General features: G+C 42.9%; 1 protein-coding gene across 1 annotated transcript; it reads left to right on the forward strand.

Moving 5' to 3' along the window:
* The first annotated feature begins 1,189 nt into the window (after positions 1–1,189).
* LOC137096337 (E3 ubiquitin-protein ligase TRIM7-like) lies at positions 1,190–22,412 on the forward strand. Its single transcript, XM_067465495.1, has 7 exons — positions 1,190–1,648; positions 9,169–9,264; positions 9,724–9,954; positions 13,289–13,311; positions 13,617–13,735; positions 15,297–15,341; positions 21,692–22,412. Exons 1-7 carry the CDS (start codon positions 1,214–1,216, stop codon positions 22,204–22,206), a joined length of 1,464 nt encoding a protein of 487 aa, XP_067321596.1. The 5' UTR covers positions 1,190–1,213; the 3' UTR covers positions 22,207–22,412.
* Positions 22,413–22,800: the final 388 nt, after the last annotated feature.

The raw sequence follows: 22,800 nt of genomic DNA on the forward strand, positions 1-22,800 counted from the left end.
AAACAAGAAAATACACAAAAACTGCAAGAGGAATGGAAACTTTTTATGGATTTTATTTTAAAAAAATTAAATTTATTTTTAAAAATTTAAATTTATTTTAAAAAAAACAGAAGAAAATTATTGCAACATGATTTGCGAACTAAAAGTATTATGAAATAATACATATGTATAAACTATATAGCTTGTATATCTAAGAGCAAAAATAAGTTTTAGAAAAATGATGAGCTAATACTTCTGAATTAAAGAAGAAAAGTGTATGAATTCAAGAAGGCTGTTACTATAGATATACAGTAGAGTCTCGCTTATTCGACCTTCACTTATCCGACAGTCTGTTTTATCTGATGCTCTTCCCCTTTAGAGGGGGTTGAGAATGGCGGGGTACAAATATTTGAAATAAAAATAAAATTCCCCATTTTGGCTGGTACCACTGTGCAGATGCTGAAGGAGGAGCCAGAGCATAATGGGTCTGCCTCTCCTCCTCCCCCCTCCGCATGCAGCAATGGTTTGTCCGAGTTGGAAGGAGGGGCTGTGGCTACGTGGGACATGAGAGAAGCCTGGATGGTAACATATCTGGACATCCCCTGGACTTGTCCTTGCAGATGTCCAATTCTCTCACACCAGAAGCAATTTGCAGTATATTCTCAATTCACTTCTGACACAATAAAAAAGAGACCCCCCTCATCTCCAGCCTGAAAATAACCCATGAAAATTTAGGGACCTAACAATCTCAGTTAAATGTTTTAAGTCATATCCTAGGTTTAAAAGGATTTTAAGGACAGGATTAAAATAGACTCTCAATAAAACATATGGTTATAATTGCATGTGGCATTGGAGGCGCTGGCAGATTGAGAGGTAAGTGCTTTAAATAAATAAACACACTGTTGCAGTTTTACTAAATCCCTGGTGCCTTGTCTTAAAAATGAATTTTCTTTATCTAGAAATGTTTTCTCCAAGGTGTTCCCTCCCTGTTAATTGCAGTCATTGGCATGCTTAGCAAATCATTTACAGCAGTGGTTCCCAACCTTTGGTTCTCCAGGTGTTTTGGACTTCCGCTCCCACAATTCCTAACGGCTAGTAAACTCGCTGGGATTTCTGGGAGTTTAAGTCCAAAACACCTGTAGGACCAAAGGTTGAGAACCACTTATTATCAGAAAATGCTCTACAGGTAAATGCAAAGGAAAGTGAAATTAATTGTGTTCTTTGTAAGTCAGACATGGCTGCTATTCCAAAGGCACAGGATCTCTTGCGGGATCTTTGTGAAGAAGCCACTTGTTCTGTTTGCCTGGATTACTTCAAGGATCCTGTGACCTTAGACTGTGGGCACAACTTCTGCAGACACTGCCTGACCCAGACCTGGGAGAAGTCAGGCAACACAGAGACCTCCTGCCCTCAATGCAGAGAAATCGTTTCACCAAAGAACCTCAGGACAAATCAGCAGCTAGCCAACTTTGTAGAAATAACAAAGAAACACAGTCCTCAGGGGCCCAAGAAGGCAAAACGCGAGGAGAGAGTCTGTGAGAAACACCAGGAGCCTCCCAATTTGTTCTGTACAGATGATGAAACCTTCATTTGTGTGGTGTGCAACAGATCCAAGGAGCATTGGGATCATCGAACGATTCCTCTGGGAACGGCTGCTCAAGAGTACAAGGTAAGAAACTCTTGTGGAGTTTGATGAGGGAAGGAAATGCCTTTGGAAGCTTCCTGGGAAGTTCTGTGAAGATGCACTTGCATTCGAAAATCTTATTGCTGGTCTCAAAATAACAATTTCTTGCCTGAAGTGGGGGGAAAGCCATTATTGACCAAAAAGGACTGTTGAAATAGGTATGTGTGCTGGTAAAATGGAATTTCGTCACCTTTGCTTCCCACCTTTAAGTAATGGATTAATCTGCCTTGAAGCCTGCAAATTATAGGATTCTAGTAAAGTTATATCTCTCTGGAGGGCACCAAATGGAGGAGGTGAAAACAAATTTTCTCCCTTGAAGCTGCCTTGAAACACTGCTAAAGTGGCTGCCAGTCTGTCCTGTTTAGCACAGCTAGTGAGAAAAACCGGAGTTTCTTAATAAAAAAAGTGACGTTTCCTTCCTCGCATAAAAGTAGATAAAAGTAGGTTTGGATCTGTATTCATAATGTGGGTATTGCACATCCCATATTGTGTATGAAAGATCTCAAATTAAATTGTAATGTGTAACCCATTTTATAAATAACCTGTTTATGGCTGTAAGTTTGCTAGCAAGTTATATATTGGGTGGCAGTGGGCAAACATATTTTTCAACTGCTCACTTTCTATCTTTCCATAGAATCATAGATTTGGAAAAGAACCCAAGTGCCACTCAGCCCAACCCCCTTCCATGTAGGAGCACATGATCAAGGCACTCTTGACAGATGGCCACTCCATCACATTTTGAGGCAGCAGCCTATTCCACTGCTGAATAGCTCTGACCATCAGGAAATTCTTCCTAATGTTTAGGTCGAGTTTCCTTTTCTGCAATTTCAATCCATTGCTCATTGTGTCCTAGTCTCCAGAGCAGCAGAAAACAAACCTTCACTTTTCTCAATATGGCATCCCTTCAAACATTTAAACATGGCTTTTGGGTCCCCTTTTACTGTTCTCTTCTCTGAGTGAAACATAACTGAGTCGCTCCTCATAGGGCTTGGCATCCAGACTTTGGACCAATCTCTGCACACGTTCCAACTGGTCAATATCCTTCTTGAATTGTGGTGTCTAGAGGTGGATATTCCAGGTGAAGCCTGGCCAAAGCAGAATGTAGTGGTACTATTACTTCTCCAGATCTAGGCACTAGACTACTATTGATGCAGCCTAGAATCGCATTGGCTTTTTGAGCTGCCTCATCACACTGTTGACCCACATTGAGTTGAGGTCTGCTAAGACTCCTAGATCCCTTTCATATGTACTGTTTCCTTTTTGCAAATAAAAGACAACAGCATAAATCTAAACATACTTGAACAATAATGACATATGTATGTCTAATTGTATGTCAATCTAAAATAAAACTTAAATACACACATTAGTTTCAAAAGAGGGCTTTCTGCTTCTCTTTTGTTGGTTTCTCTATCTTGTTTAACATTTTTTTTCTTCCACTTTGCATTCAGGAAGGTATTTACTTCTGCTTGTTTTTACATTAACAAATGAATATTCCAACAGTTTATATCCCCAAATCTGTACAAATTTTATCTTCTCCATCAGAGATATAATAAGGTTTCCTTTGAGAGATACATATAAGAATTGGCAATGTCTACATAAATGATGGACCTTCATTTTCTACATATAAGTCATGGGCCTTTGATGTGTCCCATGACAGGATGTATCTCCCTCCATTTTGAGCGATGGAGCGGGAAACATCCACCTCACCCAGAACTGAGGTGAATGGTTCTGCAAAGGTGATTATAAGAGGCTTTATTTTTTTGGTAGCTGGGTGATTGAGGTGAGTGTGCTTCTCTCCTTTGCCTACTGCAGCAATGAGTGCTATCAAGCCGTGGCAGAAGTTTCTGCCTCCAACTCTAAAGAAAAACATGACCACTTGAAGTCGATACTGACTTTAGGAGGGTCTTCCCCAGGAAGAGAGACCCCTAGGACCGCACCAAAGAGGGTCTGCTACTTTGGTGAGGACAGAGAAGTCTGATTCCAGCTATTTTATAATTATTAATTCTCACCAAAGCGGAAGAAGCGGTGACCGAGGCTTTTATTGGAGCGATTCAGCTGAAGCGGATGCTATGTGGTGATAGCTCACATACAAGCATACTGGTACAAAGTTTGGAAGCATTTTTATAGCAAAAACAGGTACAGAGATTTCAAAATTCCCACCCTCCTTTCCCCGCCTGGCTTGATGGTGATTGGCTGATCGCTGGACAGCTGGGAGGAGGCTTGGCAGCCTGCCCCCGGTTTGAGCCAATCTCGAGGCTCCTCCGCTTCGAGGGAGCCTATCAGGGAGCTTTCCCCGCTTCCAGGAATTGGCGAACCAGGGAAGAGGAGGAGGGACAAAAAGAGAGAATGGGGGATGAAAGGATTATTACATTCCTGAAACCTAGGTGTCCCTGCGTCAGGAAAATCAGCCAGCTGGGAGATCGGCTTATTGTTTTGGTAATGGGAGGGTGATTGAATTAAGCCGGGTTTTCCTGTCCTGATCTGAGGTGTGTGTTTGAGATGGGTTTTGGGTGAGGCAAATGGAGCTGGGCAGAAGACCCCCTGTGGACAGTCTTTCCCTTATTGTTGTCTATCAATCAAAACTGGCCGGAGGAAATACCTATCTTTCAGCCTAACTCTGAAAATAAATAGGAATTTCATTTACTATTGTCCATGCAAAGGTTTTGTGTAATGGTTGTTTTTGTGAGGGCAAATGACCCTCTCGGGCAGCTGGTTGCTTCCTGGTTGCCACTTCAAGGGAGGGCAGGGGGCCAAGGGTATGGCAAAGTCAAGGGTCCAAAGGGAAATTTTATAAAGGAATATATAATACATAGGAATCATAAGTATTTCATAGCAGTAAACCCCATACTTGCCCCACCCTTCAAGGATATTTAATAAAGAATAAATTTCATAAGGAAGCTTTGAGTTCAGAGTTTTAAAAGAGAGTTCATGGGGGAAAATGGTGCTTCATGGAGTCCAGAACATGCAGCAGAGAGTCCATGATCTTTGGGAAGGTTGGCTGGTATCCATGGAACTCACGGATGGAACCCCAGCAGCTCTGCAATCGATCCAATCTTTGGTCCTTGGAAAACTAGAATTTCCCTTCAAGGTCCGAGGCCCCAAAGCCAGGCTCTTCCCCGAAGTCCCATGGGGGAACCACATCGAGCCTCTGGATCAGGAGCTTGGCAGGAGTGAGGAAACGGCGAGGCGCAGTGGAGCAGCAGCAATGGAACCGGCACTTTTGACAATCAGCTGTTTCTGATAAAATATATTCTTAAAATTTGAGAGGTTATTTCCTGAGCGTAGAGACTCATAATAGGAAAAGCGAGATGGCAGATAAGGTTAGAATTAAGCACAGAAAAATAAGTCATTAAAATGGAGGCGATCCGCCATCTTGTGGATACGGAGATCCAAAAGGGGAGATTCCGTATCTGCGGTTTGAAGCGACGCGGATCCGGCATCCCCGGAACACCAAGGAGGCTTTCCAGGCAGGCTCGCAGTCTCCCGCAGCCTGGAAACGGTTGAATTCATGCATTTGGATAGTTCAGGCAAGGAGTGACACAAAGTATCAGGCTTGTTGTTGTTCATTCGTTCAGTCGTCTCCGACTCTTCGTGACCTCATGGACCAGCCCACGCCAGAGCTCCCTGTCAGCTGTTACCACCCCCAGCTCCCTCAAGGTCAGTCCAGTCACTTCAAGGATGCCATCCATCCATCTTGCCCTTGGTCGGCCCCTCTTTCTTTTGCCTTCCACTTTCCCCAGCATAATTGTCTTCTCTAGGCTTTCCTGTCTCCTCATGATGTGGCCAAAGTACTTCAACTTTGTCTCCAGTATCTTTCCCTCCAGTGTCTCCAGTATCTTTCCCTCCAGTGAGCAGGCTAGAGAGTTAAAAAGTTGCAGTTTTAAGTATCTTTATTTGGGGAATTGTTACAAAGTTAGGGCTTGGGGGAAAGTGAAAGAAAGGCACAGAGGCTTTGTATAGTCCTTGGTTGAGCTGGCTGTTGGGGGCACATTTCATCAATTTGTCCCAATTGTGGCTTCCAGGAACTGCGGAACTCCTTGCTGTGGGTCAGACCAACTTGAAAGCGGGGGCCTCTGATGCCCTCGATGACACACTCAGCTTTCTGGATTAGTTATACCCATCAAAAATGTCCACAAAAAAGAGAAGGCCCAGTTATCACCAAGGAGGAGGAGAAGACCTTCAAGGCCTTTGCCAGACTTTGCAGGGTTCAGGCCAATTCTCCGTTCTTTGGCCTCTAGGCAAAAAGGGCCAAAGAAGCTGCCAAGCAAGAAATGGAGAAAAAGAAATAATGATTTCTTTGCTTGGAGATCCCAATAAAGGTGAATCGAAAAAAAGAAAGAAACAATCATCTCACAGTTCAGGCCAATGTTCCCATTTGTGATGCACAATCTGGCCGAAAACAGTTCTGGTGGGCTCTGTTGTTACCTACTTGGATTCACAGTTCAAAGGACAGTCATAAACAGCATGAAAAGAATCCAGCCAAAGAATATAAAGGCAGCGTGGTTCTTTACAATCGGTTGTTTGGAGTTCACACCCCAATTCAGTGTGAACTTTGCTTCTGAGAGGCAATAAATAGAATATATTTATTGCCTCTCAGAATATAGAGAGGCAATAAGTTAAAAAAGAGGCAATAGGTTAAAAAAGTTTAGAGTAGTGGTTTTCAGCCTGCGGGTCCCAAGATGTTTAGGCCTTAAATTCTCAGAAATCCTAACAGCTGGTAAACTGACTAGGATTTCTGGGAGTTCTAGGCCAAAATACCTGGGGACCCACAGGTTGGGAAGCACTTATTTTGAGCATGTCAACTATCCGGTGCTCTCATAAGAATGTATGGATGGCTTTCAAATGAAATAATGCATCATAAAGGAGGAGTGTGAAAAGGAATCAGTCGAACCTCTAGTGGGGTGGCACAAAGAGAAGAATGCGAACCACTAATTTTGGCTCAATGATTTATGGTTTTAACAAATAATAATAATAATATTAATAATAATAATAATGTATTGTCGAAGGCTTTCATGGCTGGAATCAATAGGTTCTTGTGGGTTTTTTTCGGGTTATATGGCCATGTTCTAGAGGCATTCTCTCCTGACGTTTCACCTGCATCTATGGCAAGCATCCTCAGAGGTAGTGAGGTCTGTTAGAACTAGGAAAATGGGTTTATATATCTGTGGAATGGCTGGGGTGGGGCAAAGAGCTCTTCTCTGCTGGAGCTAGGTGTGAATGTTTCAACTGACCACCTTCATTAGCATTTGAAGGCCTGGCTGAGCCTGGGATAATCTTTTGTTGAGAGGTGTGCTTGGTTGTTTCCTCTCTGCTGTTTTGCTGTTGTAATTTTAGAGTTTTTTAATACTGGTAGCCAGATTTTGTTCATTTTCATGGTCTCCTCCTTTCTGTTGAAATTGTCCACATGCTTGTGGATTTCAATGGCTTCTCTGTGTAGTCTGACATGGTGGTTGTTGGAGTGGTCCAGCATTTCTGTGTTCTCAAACAATATGCTGTGTCCAGGCTGGTTCATCAGGTGCTCTGCTATGGCTGATTTCTCTGGTTGAAGTAGTCTGCAGTGCCTTTCATGTTCCTTGATTCATGTTTGGGCAATGCTGCGTTTGGTGGTCCCTATGTAGACTTGTCCACAGCTGCATGGTACACGGTAGACTCCTGCAGAAGTGAGAGGATCCCTCTTGTCCTTGGCTGAACGTAGCATTTGTTGGATTTTCTTGGTGGGTTTGTAGATAGTTTGTATGTTGCGTTTCCTCATCAGCTTCCCTATGCGGTCAGTGGTTCCCTTGATGTATGGCAGGAACACTTTTCCTCTGGGTGGATCTTCATCTTTACTCTCGTGGCTTGTTCTTGGTCTTGCAGCTCTTCTGATGTCTGAGGTGGAGTCTCCATTGGCCTGTAGAGCCCAGTTGAGGTGGTTCAGTTCATCTTGGAGAAGGTGGGGTTCGCAGATTCTTTTTGCACGGTCTGCCAAGGCTTTAATGGTGCTTCTTTTTTGACTTGGGTGATGGTTGGAGTTTTTATGTAGATATCTATTCATGTGTGTGGGTTTTCTGTAGATGGTGTGACCCAATTGTTGATCTGGTTTGCGGATGACTAGGACATCTAGAAAAGGCAGTCTTTCTTCATTTTCTTTTTCCATTGTGAATTGGATTTTTGGGTGGATGCTGTTAAGATGGTCCAGGAATAATAATAATAATAATAATAATAATAATAATAATAATAATGTTTTAAAGATCAAAACTAACATTTTGTGCTTTCCCCAGAAACTAATTGGCAGCCAATGGAGTAAATTCAGGATAGGTGCAATATGCTCCCTCCTGGATGTTCCTGTAACCAGTCTGGCTGCCATATTTTGAACCAACTGGAGTTTCCAAACTTGATACAATGGTAGCCCAATGAAAAGTGCATTGCAGAAGTCTAATCTTCTGCGATGGTTGTATTGCCCAGCACACATGTGGTTGTGAGAATAGCATAGCAAAAAGAAATACCCAGTTACCATTGCATGCCATACCATCTTTAGGTCCTTGAGTACAGTGCCGCCAATTCCCAAACCTCCCAGACGTTGTAGAAGGATACCAAGGTTGATGATATCAAAAGCCACTGTGAGATCTAGAAGCACCAACAGCGTCCCACAACCCTTGTTAGTGTAAAAATGGAGATCATCCACTCAGGCAATCATAGCAGTCCCAAATACATATCCTGCCCAGAAACCAGTTTGAAATGGATCAAAGAACTGTCTGTCATCCAAGACTTCCTGGTGTTGGAGGGTAACTGCCTTCTCAATTATCCCCCCCCCCCCCCCCAAAAAAAAGGTTAGAGACTGGTCTGTAATTATTAATGTCTAGCAGATCCAGGGAGGGTTTCTTCAGCAGTGGCCTAACTACTGCTTCTTTTAAGCAGGATGGAATATTTCCCTCCCTGAGAGATGCATTCATGATTTGTCGTATTTGAGATTGAATTGCATCTCCTCCCTGGATGATCAGCCAAGAAGGGCAGGGATCAGGAAAGCAGATTGTTCTCCTTCCTTGCCCCAACAGCTTGTCCACATCAATGGTACTCACTAATGGAAACAGATAACTTACATTCAAAGATATTAAAAGAACTGGCAGGTGTAGTTCTGGAACCACTTTGAGAATTCCTAGAGAACTGAGGACCAGCAGACTGGAGGAGTGAAAAGGTTGTCCCCCTCTTCAAAAACGTGTTTCCCAATGTCTCCTCTTGTATTAGATACATTTCTCTATCTATAGATGTTTCTCCTTTTTCTGTATCCCATTGATTTCACACAATAATAAGCTTTAAAAAGGAATCAGTGATGGATGACAGGACAGGAGGCATGCCTTTCAAATTTGCAGATGATACCCCAGATGACAGTCAGAATTAAAAAGAGAGCTGGGCCAAACTAAGAAAATGAATTTCAACACAGAAAAATGTATGGCATCGCACTTGTGTATGTGTGTGAAATGTGGCTGTTACTTTCCAGTGAAAACTGACTGACTGTTTCTCTGCAGGATTTGATGAGTCTTCATCAGCATTGTCTGGTGAAGGAGATAGAAAAGGTTCTGGAATATAAAGCAGAGACAGAAAAGGAAGCCCAAGACCTGCTTGTAAGTATAGGAGTAAATGTGATTACAGAAAGAACACAATTTAAAACAATGTGTAAAAAACATGTTATAAAATGCAGCTTCATCATATAAATCTTTGGATGGTGTGAAGACTGATCATGAATCCCCTACTGTGACCTTGAGTGAGTCGCCAATTCTTGGTCTCCGAGGAAGGCAAGGCCACTCACCTTCAGAATACATCTTGTCAAGAAGCCCCCATGACAGATTCATCTTAGGGTCACCACAAGAGGGAACTGACCTGAAGGCACACAACAACAACAACAACAACAACAACAACAACAACAAGAGGGAGTTTTATCTGATAGTTTGTCAGGAACCCTTTGCTGAAATTCCTCCTCCTACACAACCACTGATGTGCCAGAAACCCTCTCTTTTTTTCATTTCAGCAACTGTATTTTAATGTGTTACTCATTTACTTGCTCTTCTTTCTGCTCATTGCAGAAGCAGACAAAAGCAAAAATTGAAAAAACAATGGGAGAAATCACGGAAATACGGCAGTTTCTGGAAGAACAGGAGAAACATCTCCGGGCCCAGATGGAGGAGCTGGAGAAGCAGATTGTAAGGAAAAGAGATGAACACTTGATCATACTTTCCCGGGAACTTTCTTCTCTGGAAAGTCTCGTCCAGGAGATAAAAGAGAAATGTCAGCAGCCACCAGCAGAACTGCTGCAGGTAAGACCGGGCAAAAGAAATTAGCTGCAAAACTAATGTTTTGCAGCTGGCATGGACAATATCCATTATAAAATATCGGCTCTTTGTTTATTGTGGAATTAACTAGGCATTGTTTTGGTTAATCACAGTGACCTGCATTTCGAATCTCCTTTGATGTTGTTCTAGAGCAGTAGTTCTAAACTTGGGGGTTGTGACTCCTAGGGGGATCAATCAGCCATTTGAGAGGGTCCGTGCTGCCACCTTCTTCAGTCTTGCCTCCTCGGTCCTACCTCTTCCTCCTTGCACCTGGAACATGCCACCCTCTCCTGGCTGCCTCTCTGGAGGGGAAGACCGGAAAGAGTTGCCCAGTGTGGAGACAAAGTGGAGGAGGAGGCGGAGGTGGAGGCAGTGGGAAGTGGAACCCGCAGGCCTGAGCTACCCCCTCTGCCACTTCATCTATCGGGCAATCTATGGGGCAGCCTGGATGGAATGGGATGGGGCTGCCAAGGACCCACCACTCGGGCAGAGCCAGCCAGGTAAGTCAGGCTCAGCTCGCTGGGTGGCCTGGCTCTGAGCCAGGGTGCACAGGGGTCTCCACCTTAGGCTGGTTCGACACTGCCAGATAATGCAGTCTGGACCGCAGTGATGAACCATATCACTTTGAATTACATTGAACTGCTGTATGTGGTCTATATTGAAAATGTTTGTTTGTTTGTTGTTGTTATTATTATGTATATTTGTATTATACCCTACTTTTTCTCTCCGCAAGGAGACTCAGGCTAGATCTACACTGCCATATAAAATCCTGATTATCTGATTTGAACTGGATTATATGGCAGTGTAGACTCATAATCCCCTTCAAAGCAGATAATGATTTGATAATTTGGATTATACGGCAGTGTAGATCCAGCCTTAGCCTGGTGAGAGAGTGAAGTTGGTAGCATCAGTTTATGACTCTAGGCATCTGGCGAAGACGATTTAGGCTTATGCATCTGAAGAAATGGTCTACAAAACATATGCGTTCTCTCAGACTGGATCTACACTGCCCTATATCCCAGGTTCTATTCCCAGATTATCTGCTTTGATTATATAAGTCTGTTAGATAGTCTGGGATAAACAGATAATCTGAGATCAGGCAGTCCCCAAGTTACAAACAAGGTTCTGTAGGTTTGTTCTTCAGTTGAATGTGTATGTAAGCCAGAATAGGCACATAGATACACACACACATACATATTAACATAGAGAAGGGTTTACATTCCTATAGTGTTTGTTTTGCTGTCTCTGCCCCTGTTCAGAAGATGTCACCTCATTTTCCATCCCTGTGAGAATTGGATTTTGAAAACACTGGAAACAAGGATTGGAGATAAAGCTTCAGTGGAGACACATTTCTCTTTGATAATCCTTTCAGGAGTGAACTTCCCTTCTGAAGAATAGATTCCTCTCCCCCACCCCCTGTTGTCTCAGCCCCATTCTTAACTAGGAGTTGTTTGTAACTCAGGGGTGGCATGTAGTCTGAAGAACAACATCGTCACACAAACATGGACAATCCTAAGGGATGAAGTTATGAAGTAGTAATGAAAATAATGTTATGGTTGGGGGTCACCGCAACATGAGGAACTATATTAAAGGGTCATGGCATTAGGAAGGTTGAGAACCACTGTTCTAGAGGGTACCTGGGTCCATTTACACAACACAAATATAGCACTACATTTCATTATAACTGCCATGGCAACATCCTACTTGTTCTGTCGTGCACTGGGTCTAAACAAATTGTCTTTATTCTATAGGACGTATACTTTAACCCAGTGGGAAGCCGGGGTGCCACAAAGAGAGATTGTTAGGGAATTCCTGAAGTGATAGTCTTTAGAGTTTTTAATGGTACAACAAAGTCTTTATTAAGGAACAAATAACCAATCTTCAAACAACACTTCAAGGCTTTCTTATTCTAGTCTTTAAGAGACTGGCACTGACTTGGATTACTGTACTTTCTCAGCATAAGGAAGAACTCTTTATAATCTCTCCCAGGCTGTCTATTATCTGGGCCTCGCTGGTCTGAGTCTTACTACCAATCCCAAATGCATCTGGACATCGAGAAAACCTACCAGCCAAGGCTTGGATATTTTTCAGCTGGAATTCCGTGGTTCTGTAATGCTGTTCTGTGGGAACTTCAGGGCTGTTATCCCCTCTGGTGCTGTGATGCTGAGAGGCTGTGAGCTCTCAGCCAGAGCCTTTGGGATCCTTTCCTTCTGCTTCTATTTCCCTGAAAGATCCCCAGACGATCAGCGGATGATCCCCGGAAGGTCCCCAGATGGTCCCCGGATGGTCTTGAGGAATGAAGCTTTTCCTACAGGACAAGCTGTCTGCGTCCTATAGACTAGCTTCCTTGTGAGTGACTGACTGAAAATGGCTCCCTTCCCTCCAAAAACCCAAAAGGGGGCAGAACTAAGGAAGCTAATGATGATGGACAGGTGGCCTGCCCTATAACTGCAAACTTAACAGGAAGCCACCCTGCTGCAGAATCCCAAGCCTAGGATTGCAAGCAAGCAAGCAAGCAAGCATTTAAAACAAAGCAAATAAAGTGGGGCTTCTGGTACAGCTGTACCAGGACACTACTGAATCCTACATTTCCAATTTAGCATGGGGGATGTAGAAGTCTCAGCCAAAGTACTCTGGTGTCTTTTCAACTACACATCCTAGGGTTCCATTACAATTAAAATGAAATAATCATTAGATTTGTCTACTTTGATGAGGGCCCCCAAGTCTACTACTAGACCACTTATACAAAAGGAGGGAAAGGATCAAGCTTTATATACGAAGAGCCAACTCTATTCTATATAGGAGCTTCCAAGATGCACTGGGTGTATGCATGAGGCCTAAACCTCCTCAGAAATGTTTAGGATTTGGATTCATTTTCATTTACAGAGAATTGCATGGAGAAGTTAATTGAAGTCAAAGCTCTTATTTAGTATTTTCGTGGAACACAAACTTGTTAACAGCTGTTTCCTGTGTCTCAACTCTGCAACTCTTCAATTCCTTTTTTGCTCTTTTGAAGCACTCAGGAAGGAGACTGAGGAGGACTTGCTGGAAAGGAATTCAAATCTGAGGATGTCTATCGATGGGCAAGAAACCGAGATGACAGACAATTCGAAAGGAGAATTCACCAGGGAACTCTAACTGTCCCTTTCTCCCCTGTTACCCTCAAGGGCACATAGTCTTTACATAAGGATAGTTGCACTACTCCCAATTTTGAAGTTACAGAAGTGTCCTTGGGGAGGGAAAGATTGCTTTCTCATCCAGTGAAGAATCAGATATGTGAGCAATTACATCTCTTTTCTTTTGTTTTTCTCCCCTCTAGGATGTGAGGAACCTCTTGCAGAGGTAAGTGGATCCCAATTCTTTCTGTTAGACATAACAGGTGGACACGGTGATCCTCTGATGCTCCGTGGAAGAAAATGAAGGCCTCCAACAGGTCACAGATAAAAATATTGCCTTTGTTTTGACATTATGGGACTTGTCCCATAGCTAGTGTCACTGCCATAGCGAGATCTCTAATAATTGTTTGTTGCATTTGTTTACTCAGCAATATTTATCCTGAAATGGCAAGCTCTTTCTGTACCTTTAAAAAAAGTAATTTGCAGGAGTGGCTCCCCCCCTCACCCCCATTGTTCCGTTTTCTTCACTAGGTGTGAGAAGAAGCAAACATCCGAGAAGCCAGTGGCTTTCCCTCCGGAGCTGAAATGGAAGATCTGGGAGTTTTGTGATCTAAATTCCTTTCTAGTTGCTGCCTTGAAGCCATTCCGAGGTAAAGAGGTGTTTCCACAAGGAATTATGCTGGTTTCTGCATTGGCCTAAGAGGGAATATGGGGAACTCTTATTTTTGTTGTATTCTCATGACAGCTTGGGGAAGAAGCAGTGCGGCTTCTTTCTCCAGACCCAGGCATTGTTTTTTCTTTTTTTTTACTAGAAGGACCCAGTTTTGTTCTGTGACAATGGCAGTCAATGTGTGTGCACAAATGTGCAAACACACACAGAGAGATATCACTACTGGTTTCTATGCATTTACAAGGATTACTTCAGTTAACAAACTAGATTTGTTTATGGGTGTTGCTTCTTTTAATAGTAAGTTTGGTACCAGAGGCAGAAACAATGTGGAAAAAATAGGGATGAGTTCCAACACCAAAGGGGGAAAAGAATCATAGAATCATAGAATCAAAGAGTTGGAAGAGACCTCATGGGCCATCCAGTCCAACCCCCTGCCAAGAAGCAGGAATATTGCATTCTAAGCACCCCTGACAGATGGCCATCCAGCCTCTGTTTAAAAGCTTCCAAAGAAGGAGCCTCCACCACACTCCGGGGCAGAGAGTTCCACTGCTGAACGGCTCTCACAGTCAGGAAGAAGAAGCATTTATCCTGTTATAACAAACTGATAAATCCAAATGAACAATATGCACATGTGAAATGAAACAGATAAATTAAGTACTCTTTCCTTTAGTACATGAAGATATTTTGAGCCTTCTAGAAGCCATGTCAAGGCCTCTGGCAAAGTGGATCAAGGAATTCCTTTTTTCTTTCCTCATTTCTTATCATTTCCACTTTGGTAAAGTAAACTGGTGATGGAAGTTTCCCCTGCTCTCCTCTCTCTTCCTATGTTTTGCTGTTCAGGCACGATGCCTGGACAATGATTGCACAACTTAATTGTAAAACATGTCTTACTGAGGGAGAATCGTGTCATAAGCAAAGTGCAGGCCTGCCTCCTAAAGCTTTTATCATTCTTCCAGTATCACAAACTAGTATTTGTTTCAGTTTCTTTTTAAACCTTCATTAGAATTCTCTAATAATAAGCTTAATAACAAACTTATTTATATCCCGCCATCATCTCCCATAAGGACACATGGTACCACACAACATATAAAATAATACAGTATATAAACATTAAAATACAATAACATATTTAATACCAGACATATAAAATTGACAAAAATAAAATATAGCAATTGTCATTGATTAAAAATCCTTGCAATCAATTTAGCCTTCCCTGGCTAAAGAATAGTCTGGCTGCTATCCTAAGCATTATCAAAGGCCTGTTGAAAGAACCAAGTTTTTAGTTCTTTCTGAAAGTGCTGTAATGTGTAGGCTTGCCTAAGCTCCTTGGGTAGGGCATTCCAGAGCAGGGGGCCACCACCAAGAAGACCCTCTCCCTCAGCCCCAACAATGCTTCAGACGGAAGTGGGACCAAGAGGAGAGATGTCCGGGCAGATGTCAGAGCCCTTGCTGGTTCATAGGGGGAGATCTACTGTGAAGTGATATTTTTCTGAACGAAATGATTTGGTGCCTAATCTTATATATGTTTTGTTTTGTTTTAGTTGCATTCCTGGATGCTGTGTCACCTGGGCTAGAGCTTCAGAAAGGTAAATTTCCAATGGTGGACAAAAGTCACAGGAGGGAGGGTGCCATTTGCCTGGTGGCATTTGACTGAATCAATGATATTATCCCCTCCATGTCCATTCTTCCTATTCCTTTGGGAGGCTGTTGGTTGTAATAACATGGATTCAGTACCAGGGATTTTTACCATCTTTTTCTTTTTTAAAAATGTGTGTTTTGCTGAGGGAATTCCATGGTTTAAAGGGCAAAATATCTCCTCTGAGTTTTTTTAAAAAAATATCTTACAGCTACAATGTTACAGTGTAAAAGAACCATAACCCTTATGCAATGAAATACCTCTAAAACAGTTATTAAAAAGAGTGAATTGAGGGTAATAGAATGATAGGATAATATAATGATACTCACTGAGTAGCAGTCCTGGGAAAAAGGTGGGAAAAACTATTTCTAGTAAAAAGAGCTAAAATAAGAGTTCAATTATTCATTCTAGGAGAATTTTTGTTTGTTTTCTTGTAATGTGATTTGATTGACAATTGAATGAACCGATTAATACATCATCCTGAGTAGAAAACAGTCGTAACTGAATGCAGCAGTCACATTACTGACCGAAGCAGCTTATTAGGAGCATATGTCCATCTTGCTGAAACAACTACCACTCCATTTACAGTCAGAAATCAAAGTGCTGGTAACTTTTAGCTACTAGGATTGGTAAGGTTCAGTCTGAGTCTATGTAATTCGGAATAAATTTGGATCAAATTCCTTTTTTAAGCGATTTCAAAGAGATTTGGGAACCTGGAAGTATCCTTGCCATTTCGAAGCTTTTTCCACCCTTTCTCTTACTCATTAGTAAGTGAGTCTGAAATGATTCAGCTTTTCAAACCATTGTGGATGGCTTTCCTTCAGTTTCCTTTTTCTCCTGCATCAGTCCTGGGTGAGAGCTGCTGTTAAACCAACTTTGGATGGCTTCGTTCCATTTCCTTTCTCTCCTGCGTCAGTTCTGGGTTGTTTTTTTTTTTTGTTTTTTTTTGTCGTGTCAGGAGTGACTGCAAGTCGCTCCTGGTGTGAGAGAATTGGCCGTCTGCAAGGACGTTGCCCAGGGGACGCCTGGATGATTTGATGTTTTATCATCCTTGTGGGAGGCTTCTCTCATGTCCCCGCATGAGGAGCTGGAGCTGATAGAGGGAGCTGATCCGCCCCTCCCCGGATTCGAACTTGCGACCTATCAGTCTTCAGTCCTGCCAGCACAGGGGTTTAACCCACTGCGCCACCGGAGGCTCCTTACAGCTGGGTGAGAGCTACTGTTAAACCCACTTTGGATGGCTTTCCTTTGGTTTCCTTTCTTTCCTGCATCAGTTCTGGGTGAGAGTCGCTGTTAAACCCACATTGGATGGCTTTCCTTTGGTTTCCTTTCTTTCCTGCATCAGTTCTGGGTGAGAGTCGCTGTTAAACCCACTTTGAATGGCTTTCCTTCCATTTCCTTTCTCTCACGTCAGTCCTGGGTGAGAGAAGCAGTTTAACACAGTGTGGATGGATTTCTTCCCTTTGCTTCCCCCCCCCCCCCCACTTTCTGGAATAAAACAACTACTTTCAAAGTAAAGACCACCCAATGAAACCAGAAATAACAACTTGAAACCATTAACAAAGGATTCGGAAGTCTTGGAAGTTTTGAAAAGTTTCAAACTTTTTTTGTGATAGTCGGAATTGACTTTAGATCTAAACCACTCGCGCTTCCTACATCCGAAACGAGTTTTGAACCATTTAAAAAAATCAAACAAGCCTATTAGCTACCCATGTTTACTTGGGTCCTTACCACTTGAACAATTTTGTCTTTCTCTATGAGCCTGCCCATGCTCTAAGGTCTTCAGGCTTCCTCTCCTCCCACTGCCATCCCAGGCACAATCGAGGAGGACATAGGGGAGAGCCTTTTTGGTGTTTCAGGCAAATAACGAACACAATTCAGACACAGGAGAACTCCAGACAACACGCAGTCAAGGGCATGTTAACACCTCCCATACAGAGGATGCCTCCAGGCAACAGAGGCCAGACTACATCTATGCATTTACCCTCACTGATTGACTTTGCAAACTTCATGGCTACTCCTACCCTGGACATTCCACAGGTATATATACACCATCTGTCTCACAACCAACAGAACTTCTGAAGATGCCAGCTACAGATGCAGGCAAAATGTCAGGAGAGAATGCTGCTAGAACATGGCCATACAGCCAAAAAAAATTCCGGCCATGAAAGCTTTCAACAATATGTTATACATCTTATTCTATTATATTTTAAACTTCTTTTTAGTGCTTTTTTCAATTAAAGTTGGATTTAGTTGTATTTTAACTTTTTATTAAGAGTTTTTATGTTGTGTTTTGAAGTATTGTATGCTGCCTTTAATCCCATTCTGGGAGAAAGTGGCATATAAATTAAAGGAATAAACTGAAATGTAGACATAGCTGGCTATAACCTCTTTCACAGAAACCGAACAAAGGGGAGAGGAGGCGGAGTAGCCTTATATGTCAAAAACGGTTATGCTGCAGAAGAGATGCAAGACAGCAATCCGGAAAACCAGCTTGAAAGCATCTGGATAAGAATCAAGGGTACTGGGACTCAAAAAGATGTCGTTGTAGGCGTCTACTACAGACCTCCAAGCCAGGAAGAACTTGATGAACTCTTCTGCCAACAGTTGACCAAGCAGACACAGAGAAGAGATGTAGTAGTCATGGGCAATTTCAACTATCCCGATATTTGCTGGAAAACAAACTCAGCTAAGAGTACAAGGTCCAACAAATTCCTCGCTTGCCTTGCAGACAATTTCATGGTCCAGAAGGTAGAAGAGGCAACAAGGGGATTGGCTACTCTTGATCTCATCCTAACAAATGCGCAGGACCTGATCAATGCGGTTGAAGTGGTGGGATCCTTAGGGGTAAGTGATCATGTGCTCCTGCAATTTGATGTACAAAGGAAGGCCGAAACTAAGACAAGTCAAACCCGCATTTTGGACTTTAGGAGAGCTGATTTCTAAAAAATGAAGGAAACACTGAGCAGCATTCCGTGGACACAGATACTAAAAGACAAGAGAGTTACGGATGGATGGGAATTTCTCAAGAGTGAAATACTCAAGGTGCAATTGCAAACTGTGCGTACAAAGAGAAAAAACAGGACAAGTGCAAAGAAGCCAGAATGGATGTCCAAAGAACTTCTAACTGTGCTAAGACACAAGAGAGACATGCACAAGAAGTGGAAAAGGGGAGAAATCACCAAAGAAGAATTTAAATAAATAGCCAACACCTGTAGGGAAAAGGTCCGCAAGGCTAAAGCAAAAAACGAGCTCAGACTTGCCAGGGACATTAAAAACAATAAAAAGGGCTTCTTTTCTTGTCAGTAGAAAAAAGAAAAACAAGGAGGCAATAGGGCCTCTTCGAGGAGAAGATGGAGCAATGCTGACAGGGGATAGGGAAAAGGCAGAACTACTTAATACCGTCTTTGCCTCGGTCTTCTCACAAAAAGAAAGTCATCTTCAACCTCAGCAAGATGGAGTGGATGAGGGATTAGAGGACCCCCAACCCCAAATTGGGAAATAAGTTGTCCAGGAATACCTGGCCGCTCTAAATGAGTTCAAGTCCCCAGGGCCAGATCAACTACACCCAAGAGTATTGAAGGAACTAGCGGAAGTCATTTCGGAACCATTGGCAACCATCTTTGAGAGTTCTTGGAGAACGGGAGAAGTTCCAGCAGATTGGAGGAGGGCCAATGTGGTCCCAATCTTCAAGAAGGGAAAAAAGGATGACCCAAACAACTACCATCCGGTCAGCCTCACGTCGATACCAGGCAAGATTCTGGAAAAGATTGTTAAGGAAGTGGTCTGCAAACACTTAGAAACAAATGCAGTCATCGCTAATAGTCAACATGGATTTATAAAAAACAAGTCATGCCAGACTAATCTGATCTCTTTTTTCGATAGAGTTACAAGCTGGGTAGATGTGGGGAATGCCGTGGATGTAGCGTACCTGGATTTCAGTAAGGCCTTCGACAAGGTCCCCCATGACCTTCTGGCAAGGAAACTAGTCCAATGTGGGCTAGGCAAAACTACAGTGAGGTGGATCTGTAATTGGTTAAATGGACGAACCCAGAGGGTGCTCACTAATGCTTCCTCTTCATCCTGGAAAGAAGTGACGAGCGGAGTGCCATCAGCTGGGTTCCGTCCTGGGCCCGGTCCTGTTCAACATCTTTATTAATGACTTAGATGAAGGGCTAGAAGGCATGATCATCAAGTTTGCAGACGACACCAAATTGGGAAGGAGAGCCAATACTCCAGAGGACAGGAGCAGGATTCAAAATGATCTTGACAGATTAGAGAGATGGGCCAAAACTAACAAAATGAAGCTCAACAGGGACAAATGCAAGATACTCCACTTAGGCAGAAAAAATGAAATGCAAAGATACAGAATGGGGGATGCCTGGCTCGAGAGCGGTATGTGTGAAAAAGATCTTGGAGTCCTCGTGGATAACAAGTTAAACATGAGCCAACAATGTCATGCTACCCCTCTATTCCACTTTGGTTAGACCACACCTGGAATATTGTGTCCAATTCTGGGCACCACTATTCAAGAGAGATATTGAGAAGCTGGAATGTGTCCAGAGGAGGGCGACGAAAATGATCAAGGGTCTGGAGAAGAAGCCCTATGAGGAGCGGCTTAAGGAGCTGGGCATGTTTAGCCTGAAGAAGAGAAGGCTGAGAGGAGATATGATAGCCATGTATAAATATGTGAGAGGGAGGAGGGAGCAAGCTTGTTATCTGATTCCTTGGAGACTAGGACACGGAACAATGGCTTCAAACTACAAGAGAGGAGATTCCATCTGAACACAAGGAAGAACTTCCTGACTGTGAGAGCCGTTCAGCAGTGGAACTCTCTGCCCCGGAGTGTGGTAGAGGCTCCTTCTTTGGAAGCTTTTAAACAGAGGCTGGATGGCCATCTGTCAGGGATGATTTGAATGCAATATTCCTGCTTCTTGGCAGGGGTTTGGACTGGATGGCCCATGAGGTCTCTTCCAACTCTTTGATTCTATGATTCTATGAATGTAATTTCTGCTTTGAAGGAGGCTTCTACACTGTAGAATTAAAGCAGCTTGACACCACTTTGACTTTCATACTTTAATGCTATGGAATCCTAGGTGTTGTAGTTTCACAAGATCTTCAGCCTTCTCTGCCAAAGAGTGCCTCGTGAAACTACAAATCCCATGATCCCAAAGCATTGAGCCATGGCAGTTAAAATGCTATCAACCTGCATTCGTTCTGCATTTTAAATAGAGTCAATAATGTTTGTTTTTCAGTGTGCAGGCAGTCCCCAAGTTACAAACAAGATAGCTTCTGTAGGTTTGTTTTTAAGCTGAATTTATATGTAAGTTGGAACAGGTATAGTGCAAGTGGAGCTCCAGCCATGTTATGATGTTTGTTTTGCTCTCTTGTGTTCTTGTACAGGACATTTCACGTCACTTTCTGTCCCCGGGATACTTGCATTTTGAAAAATATGGTTTGTAGAAACAAGGATTGGTGAGGAAGCTTCAGTGGAGACCCCTTTCCCCCCTTTGATAACTCTTTCAAGAGTGATGTCTCTTTTGAGGGGTAGATTTCACTTCCTTCCTGATGTGGAAATGAAAGGACCCCTCTTCCTCTAATGATTTTTTTTCCTGTGTCAGGAGCGACTTGAGAAACTGCAAGTCGCTTCTGGTGTGCGAGGATTGGCTGTCTGCAGAGACATTGCCTAGGGAACACCCAGATGTTTTGATGTTTTACCATCCTTATGGGAGGCTTCTCTAATGTCAGCTGGAGCTGACAGAGGGAGCTCATCTGTGCTCTCCCTGGATTTGAACCTGTGACCTGTCGGTCTTCAGTCCTGCGAGCACAACGATGTAACCCAACATGCCACCGAGGGCTCCTTCTAATGATTGTGCAAAAGAGGGAGATTCAGCAGGTGCTTCTTTTTGCACAACCAGGTGACAGTCAGTACCTGCTGACATGGTCTCTTCTGTACAACCATTAAAGGGACAGAAGCCCCTTTACAAAGGTAATGTTATCATATGTATTCACTCAAAATATTAATTGTAAAAGAAGGCCAACTTCTCTTTCTGAGACGAGACCAGCAGCATCCTTTCTTCTAGATTAAACCCGCACAAGTAGTGTTTGAACCCTCTCGTAATGGAAATACTGATTTCCCAACAAGTAGTCTTTATCACAATTATAAGAAAGATGTTTTATTGTGAGCGGAATGAAGTTGATCCTGTGGTGTGTGAATCCTTTCGGTGCCAGTTCTTCTCTTAGCTCTTCCTGCTTCTCTTTGCTTTCCTTCATCTCTCTCTCTCTTTCTGTCTCCAACAGCAAATGTCACTCTGGATCCAGATACAGCGGGTTGCTGGCTTATCCTGTCTGAGGATCAGAAAAGTGTGAGATTCGGAGGCAAGCGCCAAGACCTGTCTGACAATCCTGAGAGATTCAGTGATCGAGCATATGTGTTGGGACATCAGGGGTTCACATCTGGCAGGCATTTTTGGGACGTTGTTGTGGAAGGGAATGAAGACTGGGCTGTGGGAGTGGCCAGGAAATCTGTCAGGAGAAAAGGCACTGTTGACATTGATCCCTCTGAAGGGATCTGGGCCGTAGGCAAGTGGGGAGATAAGTATCGTGCTCCCAGTCTCCCTCCTAGTAGTGATTTACTTCTGAATGAAAAAACCAAGCGGGTCCGAGTCTGTCTGAACTACGCTTCAAACCAGGTGGCCTTTTACGATGCTGATACAGGAGACCAGATCTGCCTACTTTCAGATGTCCCATTCTCCGGAGAGACTGTCCCGTTCTTTTATGCGACTAAAGAAGGCCACCTCAAAATCTCACCTTAAAGCAGCCAGGCCTCTCTCTCACTGACCTTCTTTGTAAACCAGGATGAAAATAACAAAATGCTTAAATTCTTCCTTAAAAGTGTTCCTAAGCGCTCATTTTTAAAACATTCTTTTAAATCTTTTCAGAAGATTTCAGTGATTGTATTCTGCCGTGAAAGCTTTTGAGAGATAATAGGCCTCAAATGTTTTAATAAATAAACATAAATGATAGAAAACTTACTTTTTTTTTCATTGATTGAGCCTGTTTTCTATTTCTCCCACAGAGGTTTCACAAATTATAGTCTTCAAAACTCCCATTGATTCATACAAGTCTTACTTTTCGCTCTCCCTTCACATAGTATCCTGTCAAGATCTTTTCAAAGGGGAGTTTCCAATGCTTTCCCTCTGAAGCTGAGAGAGTGTGTCTTGACCAAAGTCACCCTGTGGGTTTCCATAGTCAATTGGGGATTTGAATCCTGGTCTCCAAAATTGTAATCCAAAGCTTAAGTCACTGCAGCACACTGGCTTTGATTTGCAGATCTTATTCTCCTATGTGATCCTGTGTCCTAAGGATGCTATGTTTTCAAGATAGTAATAAGGGTTAGTCAAAATGTT

The sequence above is a fragment of the Anolis sagrei genome, chromosome 2, assembly GCF_037176765.1.
Source record: "Anolis sagrei isolate rAnoSag1 chromosome 2, rAnoSag1.mat, whole genome shotgun sequence".
Classification (NCBI taxonomy): Eukaryota; Metazoa; Chordata; class Lepidosauria; order Squamata; family Dactyloidae; genus Anolis; species Anolis sagrei.

Bases quoted from the DNA above. Each gene is read 5' to 3' on its own strand.
- LOC137096337 (XM_067465495.1), top strand. From the start codon at position 1,214: ATGGCTGCTATTCCAAAGGCACAGGATCTCTTGCGGGATCTTTGTGAA. The intron at 13,736-15,296 runs GTAAAGAGGTGT...GTTTTGTTTTAG, and splicing joins TGCCTTGAAGCCATTCCGAG to TTGCATTCCTGGATGCTGTG. The intron at 15,342-21,691 runs GTAAATTTCCAA...TGTCTCCAACAG, and splicing joins TGGGCTAGAGCTTCAGAAAG to CAAATGTCACTCTGGATCCA.